Source organism: Magnolia sinica, chromosome 14 (genome assembly GCF_029962835.1).
Source record: "Magnolia sinica isolate HGM2019 chromosome 14, MsV1, whole genome shotgun sequence".
Taxonomy (NCBI): Eukaryota; Viridiplantae; Streptophyta; class Magnoliopsida; order Magnoliales; family Magnoliaceae; genus Magnolia; species Magnolia sinica.
Window position 1 is genome coordinate 73,863,165 of NC_080586.1, and position 9,131 is coordinate 73,872,295.

At 45.5% G+C, this 9,131-nt stretch overlaps 1 protein-coding gene across 1 annotated transcript; it reads left to right on the plus strand.

The window, feature by feature from the left end:
- The first annotated feature begins 8,374 nt into the window (after positions 1-8,374).
- On the plus strand, positions 8,375-8,833 carry LOC131225016 (uncharacterized). The gene has a single exon (XM_058220443.1). The coding sequence runs from the start codon at positions 8,375-8,377 to the stop codon at positions 8,831-8,833; it is 459 nt and encodes a 152-aa protein (XP_058076426.1).
- Positions 8,834-9,131: the final 298 nt, after the last annotated feature.

Sequence of the window (9,131 nt, forward strand, 5' to 3'; positions counted from 1 at the left end):
TGGCGCAAAAGCCATCTTTTAGGACAAAAGTCCATATAAAGTGGCGCACAACATCTCCTCTCCACAAATAGTGGTGCAAAAGCCATCTTCCAATGCGTAGCGCGCAAACGCGCAAGCCACTTTCCAATGCGTAGCGCGCAAACACACAAGGGCAAGCTTCTTTTATCTTCTTTCCTTCTTGTCTTCCTCTTTCTTGTCTTCCAACCCCTTCAAATGAGGAGAGGAGGGGATATTTATAGGCCTCCCAGGCTCCTCCCTCCTTAAATAGTGGTGATCACCACCACTTCTCCCTTCATACAAGACAACACACAATCCTCCTTAAATAGTGGTGATCACCACCACTTCTTCCTTCATACAAGGCAACGTTCATCCCTCTTTCGTTTCTTAAGACCACGCTTCCAACACACCTCCTCTATGATCAACACTATTTATGGTTAAGTAGTTTAATTATTATAATGTCTAAATTATCTAGTAATTTAAATACAATAATAATTCCTACTATACAATCATGACAGTTTAAATGCCTACAACTCTTAAACAGATTAAAGTACTAGCATTTAATCCTTCTCTTGTTAATGGTTTAATTGCTACTTGTAATAATCGAATATGAAGGTAACTATATTTCTTTTTTTTATGGTCTATGATTGCTTCTTCACAAAATAACTTTAAGGTTTCATACTCATGATTTAATCCTATAGTTTGTTCTCTGGTTTTGATAGCATAATAAGACATAAATTCAAATGTTCTTATCTTATATATTTCTTTTGTGGAAACTTTTAGTAGTTTCCAATTTACCAAATTTTTATTTATATTTTCATAATTTATTTTGAGAACTATTGATGATATTATCGTCTAATGTAAAGGAAAAACTTATTTCTGATGTATGTGAGATATTGTTATTAATGCGAAATAGCTTATCCATCATTCCACTGTTTATGATACTGTTTAGAGACTAGACTGCTCAATTATTGGTCCCTTGAGGCAATACGACATTCTTTCGCCTGGAGCCAATACGGGTCCACACTCGAGAGCAGTAGATCAATCTAAATAAGAACCATAAATGGTGTTGATCTGTAACGTCCCGTCCAACTAGAACAATGTCCTGGGGCGTTCACGTAGGATTTGCCATAGGACCATTCGTTTGAACTACTCGTGGTGAGGTACTATAAGTAAATTAATTAAGGATTAACCTAAATAAGTAGACCAGACGGGTCATGATAGGACCTAGTGCGGGCCGCCAAGCCAGATGGCCGTTTACACTTAGCAACAGCCCGCGCAGGCTATACCGCGACGCGGGAAGGTCAGAAAAAATTTAAAAATTTAGGGAACTGAAGATCACCCTGGGCTTGTGGTCCATCGCGGACCACGGACTTAGTGGGCACCCAGGAATTAATTATCTGTGCCGTTCCAGCAGCACTTGTCAAATGCAACCCACCCAAAGCCAGTATTGAAATCTAACACTCTTAAATGAAACTGAAATGTGAGACATTTCAACCATTAGATTTTTTCTAAATTTACGATGAAGGTCTAATGTATTTTTCTGCGCCCTTCCACAAAATTTGGGACCCAATCGTGGAACGGTGACCGTTGATAGCAAATCGGACCCGTACGGTCAGATCCAGCGTCCGATTGCCTTCAAATTTTGCATGGCCCTTCATCGGGCCATGGAGCACTTACCCTATGAGTTTCAGGGCCGGAAGGCCATCAGAACTGCTCCAATCACCAGAATGGACCCTACGGGCCATTTAAAGATCAGAACTGTATGATCAAACCCCATATTCGTTCATTTGTTTGTTTCCAAACTTTGCATGACCCTTCATCAGACCATGAGACACGTGTGGCTAAGGAAGTGTTAGGGCGGCCCCAACATCAATAGGGAGTCCTAGAGGGCTATTTTGGAAAGTTGTTGAAACTTAAGGCCAAAGCACCCAAATCTAGGAAATAAACCCTAGCTCTCTCATAACTCCCTCCTTTACCACAACCACCAAGGAGTAGAGTGAGAACAATAGAGTAAAGAGAGAAGAAATAGAGAGTGAAAAAGAGTAAGGTGGGCCTTAGATCGAGGTGGGGCCAAGTAAACCAAATCTTACAACTCCCTATCCCTTCTCTAAAGGAAAACCCTACACCACAACCACAAGGAAAACCCTACACCACAACCACAAGAATCGTTCTGTTGATCGTCTAGGTAAGATCCATCATCCCTTTTACTTGAAACCCTTGTGTTGAGAAGGGTTTTGCATATGATTCTAACATATAAATGTTTGCTTTAGGGATTTCGGTCATTCGACTCCAAAAATCCACATTCCTATGTCGTCTCCCAAGCCTTCAACGATCCGAAGGTGCAGACTATTAATCTTAGGTGGCCTAGCACCAATTGTGGTATGAGTCTAATGATTTTGTTTGTTTGGATGACATATTTGAAAAATCTAGAGAAACCTAGGAATCGTATGATTGTTGAAATTGTGTGGAATTATATGTTTTAGTTATCATATGATGCTGTTCGTGCCTCTCACATGCTCGGTTACAATGGATGATTTCATGTTCATGTCTTGTATGATTTTCTTATATGGTGTTGCTTTATAACATGTATGATTCATTAACTCTTGTGCATTTTGGTTCTACGAGATGTAGGAAGTGCTTAACTTCCTCACTAACCCACACAACACACATGCACCTTGTTCATAATGTTGTTAGCTTGGTTGTAGAAAAATTTAAATTGTGTGTGATAGATATGGATGCATGATATTGCATATGCTAGTTGATAATGCTGATGTTTACCATGTTATGGATGATTATCAACCCTTGGGTTGGTCAGAAAATGAGGAGAGTGAGGGTAGTCTCGTTGGTAGGACTACCCTGGGGCTAAACCCATGGGTTTGGGCGAGTGTGGATGGGCAACAGTAGTTAGACTACATGGGTTGCCCATACCCAATGTCGTTTGTCGTGTGCTTGCTTGAACTTGTGCGGTATAGTTTATTTACTGACCAATCTTGCTTGTTAACCTTGATTACTCACATATGTATAGAACTTGGAACACCCTACAGCCATTGTAGCACATCGATAACCAATTGAAGTCAATCCACCATCTTGTGGGCCGGGCATGATGGAATGGGACACTGTGTCCGAGCTGTTAGCCTACGCTGGGGTAACGAACCTCCCCGTAGTGACCACGAGTGATCCCAGTTTTCAGCACTCCCCATGTGCTTGAAGTCAGGTATGAGGAACCCGACGGGATCAAGGATCACGGTGCCTTGGCCTCGCGCGTTGAGGGGCTTTGGCATCGCAACTAGTTGAGGCATTAATATGTGGGGTGTATTAGATTCCCCAGCCTGCTGGATGAATGGACTTAACTAAGAACTCGGCTAACACGATCACAATACATCGCACTAGTTAGGGTGGTAACTCGGCAGTCGAGGTCACTCTGAGGGAGTGTTGGTTATACGCGATCATTAGATGGAGTTGCTCGAGGGCGTGTTGTGGCGAGGGCATGCATCATATCATCTATCATGCATACGCATTAATAAGATTAGTTCAGTGTTTATTAATGATTGCTTTTCATTAAATTCATATTATAATTGATGCTTGTTACAACTTAAGATTAATAGCACCCACTGAGTTGATCACTCACTCCCACTCTGCGACGGTGTTTTAAATACCAACTAGACTTGACCGTAGATGCAGGTGATGCAGAGTATGAGGAGCCCGGCGACGCTAACCTCAAGGAGGAGGACGAGTTCTCCTACTTCCAGTTGATGAGCGGGTCTTCATCGGCTCAGTAGATGAGACGTTGGATCGCTGAGTAGTAGATTCAGCTTTATTCTTTTGGACATACTATTCTTTTGTGATTTTGTTGGGCAATGCCTAGTGCGACCCATGTATATTTTTGGACCTATATATATATACTTGATCTTAGTAGACATGTGTGGTTGTGCTTCATGTTTTAAGAAATTTCAGACTGCGTATTTAAACCTAATTAATCACACTTTAATAAGAAAATCAGTTATAAGTGATACCCAGGAACTCGTGAGTCGAGTGTATGCACGACCTCCGATTTCCAAGGTGTTACAAGTTGGTATCAGAGAAATGGTTTGGAGTTTATTGGGCCATGGGTCATGAACCCACTAATGCATCCGCTAACTTGAGAGTAAACGCAACAAAGACTTTGGAATATAGGAACCATCCTAGACCCCGAACCGTCAGTCGTAGATGAAAGGTAGGTCTTCCAACGAGTTAGGATCGGGGAGCAAGGGCGTGTAGCGACACTAAGAGTCGGGTCCAAAAGTCTTACGGTATTTTGATGCATCAATGAGGACGAGCTGATAATCGAAGGATTTGACGGTCGAAGGCAACATCCAAGTCCGAATAAGCTAATGCCGGACTAAAATTGATAGTTCCGACCCTTTCGGGGATGAAGATATAGAGGTGAACGCAAATGTTTTAAAATTAGTGAAACTGCAGAAAAATCAGATTTTGACCCAGTAAGCCCATTGCGTAGATCGGCTTCTCCTACCCCAAAATCATATATGGCACTTCCCAGGGAGCTTTTCCGACGCCCGGGAATGCCGAAGGGTATCCGGATCCCTGATCGGTGTTGCCCCTGCCATTGGTCCAAAGGGCCTCGTGGCCCCCACCGATTGGCATGACCCCCCGCCGTACCCGTGTTGCCCCCCCCCCCCCCCCCCCCAACTGTGTACAGCGGGGCGCATTGCCCCCGCCGAACCACCATGGTTGCCCCTCTTTGTAAATCTGAAAATTGGGTGGGCCCCACTGTTTTGTGCACTTAAGGCCTCCACCCATCTACTCTCTCTCACCACCCTACTAGCAAACTTAGGGAGAAAACCTAAACCTCCTCCCCTCCAAACCTCAAAAACACACCTCCTCCATCTCTCAAATCCCTCAACCCCCATCCCATTTCCCCTTCTCTTCAACAACTTTCTTCTTCCCTCAATCTATTTCCCTCAACTCAACCCCTAACCCACCTCCTCTTCTTCATCTCTAACCCATCTTCCCCAAATCCATTCTTTAAATCCCACTCCATCATTTTCAAAACCCATCCATAAAATGAACTCCAAACCCATTTCAAGGTACATTTCCAACACTCATCTCAAAACTCACCTTATCTCAACATTTCTAACACTCATCTCAAAACCCACCATTCTCTACTAATAATAAAAAAAAAGCCATCTCCTAAACCCTCACCTTTCACAACCCACTTCCACCCTCTTCAAAACCCCATTCCAAATCCATACCCAACCCACATTTCTCCATCCATTCACAAGGCCATTCCTAAAACCCAAGCTCCAACCCCATTCTAAAGACCCATTTCCTTTTTGCCAAGGGAAGTGGCATTTTCTTGCAACCTTGGCCTCCATCTTCACCATCCCGTTGATTCTTTCCCTCATGGGGAAGAAGTGACCAACTCCCACCGAGAAAGATGTAGCAAGCAGAGGGCCGATACAAAGGGAAAGACAAGCTCGGAAGTCCGGTCCAAGAGGAAGAACGATTCCCAAAAAGATAAGACACTTATTGAAGATTGGGAAAATTTTCGCGTGCGCCAAGTCGCCTTCGAGGCCTCCGTAGAGGAACATGTACTAGGTAATAACTCTCTACTTAACCGGCTTATGGAGAAGGATTGGGGCCCCATGTTTTATGTAAGCAAATAGGCCGATGTGGGGCAAGCTAGGATGTTTTACACTCAAATTATAAACCCTTAATTCGGGCCCCTTGGATTTGATATTATAGTACGTGGCAAGGAAACCCACTTAGGAGTTGCGGACTTTGCTGAAATACTGGGAGTGCCACTAGGGGAGGTGCAAATTGATGAAACGAATCTTGACTCAAGAGAAGCCCACGACGAACGGACTCACTTCTTGTGTGGCTGAGCTGCCCACTGGACGCGAGATGTCAGCCTGTATGCAACAACCTTGGCCCCCGAATATCGGGTACTCCACTGCATTGCGACCTACAAAATATACTCGAGGTTGAGGAACCGCACCAAGTGCTCCCGCTACATGGTGGAGTTCATGTATCAGGTGGGTCAAGGAGTGAATGTGTGCGCCCCTAGCACCGTGCTCTACCAAATTGTGAAGGCCGCAAGGGCAGTACAGAAGGACGGAGCACTCCCATTTGGCCATCTAGCCTGCTATATAGCCGGACAATATGGGATAGGCAAATCAGACAGGGACCCCATGCGAACGAAAATCCTGGGGGATAAGATGTTAAACTTTATGGGATTGGGACCCAAACCAAAACAGGCTCACATCGACTAGTACGGGGATGCCGACGAAGAGGAAGACGAGGGAAGCGACGGGGACGAGAATGAGAATGAGGATGAAGCTGAAGCGGCAGATGGGGCTGAGGAAATTAGAGCAGTCAGTAGGGAGCCCTTTACTATCCTAGATATACACGAGCGCTTGGATGCGCTCCAGGCCGAGGTAGCGGAGATCAAGGAGAACCAAGCGAGGATCGTGGAGAACTAAGAAAAGCAGGACAAGTGGAACAAGAAGATATACCGAGCCATGAAGACCCTGATCTGGTGCAACAAGGGGGAGGAAGCACCCCCCTTCTTGTCTGACTCAGAAGAATAGTAGATTAACACTACGAATAGCTAATAGTTTGCTTTAGGTCGACTAAGTCTACTTGCATGTACTGAAGGATAGTGAGGACCTTTGCTTATCCAAATTGTATTTTCTTTATGTTTAACATGTCTGGTAATGCTTGTAATCCATGCTGTAACATGTAATTGGCCATACCTATGGCATTTTAAAATCAATGTGAATGTATGTATTGCCTCGAAAATTTCTTATCACCACGAGAATGCTGGTATGTATAGTTTCCTATGTTCATGAATAGAATATATATAGATTTTGTATATGTACGCATAACCTGGGTATGAGCAATGTTCTAGTACTTAACCTATCCAAGAACGCTCTTCCAGGAAATGCCTCTGCGAGCAGATATGTCCGCCTACCTCACGGCGGCCTAGTCGATAGGGACCAGATCTCTGATGATCATTAAGGCCCCCAAGGGGCGACTGGTTCCCAGAACACGGGTAGCACTACCTAAGAGGCGGCCCCGAATGCGCCGTCGCTCAAGCCGTGGCAGCCACACCTCCCCCGCTATAGGCCATGGATCAAATGGGCCAGATGTTGCTTCTCATACAATAACAGCAGCAAATGATGGCTACTATGATGGGGGTTATGGCCCATAACATGGGTATGTCACAACCGGCGCAACCGGGCTTAGTCGCGCCCGCAAACAACATGAGCAATCTGTTTGAGAGGTTCCAATGGTACAGGCCACCCACTTTTGCCCGCACCCACTGCCCCGAGGAAGCGAAATATTGGCTCAACCGAGTCATCAAGCTACTTTGGCATCTCCATTGTTCCGAAGCGGAGAATGTCGAGCTTCTCTCATACCTCTTTGAGAAAGAGGCAGACATATGGTGGGGAGCATTCTTCGGTCCGTTCTCGAGAACCATGTGTGGACGTGGGAGGCGTTTGAGAGCCGCTTCAATGAGAAGTACCTCCCTCAGATGTACAAGCATGAGAGGGAGAATGAATTCCTCCGCGCTCCAACGAGGGGGGTGACCGTAGCGCAATATGAGAACCGTTTTACAAAATTGTCACGCTATGCTTTCGAAATGATCACCAACGAGGTGATTAAGATGAGGCGATTCACGGTGGGGTTGAGGAGCGGCATCTGCTTGAAGATGTGTTGTACGGCATCCGGACCTATGCCAAGCTCGTCGAGATGTCCATACGGGCAGAACAGGATAAGAAAAGAGTCTCACGGACTCGTTCACAGTTGGGGCCACGGAACAGGATGGAGGGACCGTCCTCTTCCTTTGCCGGGAAAAGGGCGAGCCCAAACTCTCCGCCCCGACTAGCTGCCACACCGGCCCCTTCTACACGATCTACCTAGGTGTGCAGTTATTAAAGGAGGACTGGCCACTCAGAGCCATATTACTTCACTAGGATGAGGGACCTTGGCTTCATGCCACCCCAGCGCAATAATGGACCCCCACAGCAGGCATTGAAGATTTCGCCCCTACAGACGATTGGGCCTAGCCAGCAGTTCCGTCGTCCACCACTACCTCAAGTTAGGCCACCACGCCCATATAACGCCCGAACCTTCCACAGTAAGCTTGAGTACATGTATTAGCGGTCGAGGGCCAGGATGCAGTCATCCCCACTCCTACGACCTTAGAGGTGACGGCCCACATTCAAGGTACTCCCATATTTCTTTTGGTGGACACCAGGTCCACTACTTCTCTCATATCACATACAACCGTCAAGCATCTAGGACTGCACCCTACTCCCTTCGTTGGAGTAAAGATCATTGCTCCGCCGGTACTTTCTTAGAAGTAACGAAGATGTGTTGTGACTGCCCCATTGACTTGGGATGCAAGGTGATGCTTGTGGATTTAATAGTGACCAAGATCTTCCATTATGACGTCGTCATGGGCATGGACTGGTTGACCATGATGAAAGCAGAGATTGACTATGACACTCTGATAGTGAAGATATACGAAGACGATGGCACTTCCCTCACATTCCCAGTCCAGGTTAGCCACGATCGTAGAATTTTGTGTTATACATCATTAGAGGAGGGTTACCAGGGGCCTTCGCTAACTTGCACTCCTGTGGTCCAAGAGTTCGTCGACGTGTTTAAGGCCATACCCGGACTTCCCCCTCGACGTGAGATAGACTTCACGATCGATCTGACTCTGGGTGTCACACCCATTTCCTTGCCTACTTACTGCATGCCCCCATGTGAGATGGAAGAGCTAAGGTCCCAAATTGACAAATTGCTAAAGTTAGGCTTCATCTGACCCAGCGTCTCACCTTGGGGAGCCCCAGTCTTATTTGTGAAGAAGAAGGATGGCTCATTACAATTGTGTGTAAATTACAGGAGATTGAACTAAGTGACGATTTGGAACAAGTATTCGTTGTCCAGAATTAATGACTTATTCAACCAGTTGAGGGGTACTCAATACTTTTCAAAAATTGATCTACAATCAGGGTACCATCAGCTGCGAGTCAAAGATGATGATATATAGAAAACGGCCTTTAGAACCTGCTTTGGCCATTATGAGTTCCTAGTTATGTCGTTCGGGCTCACCAATGCTC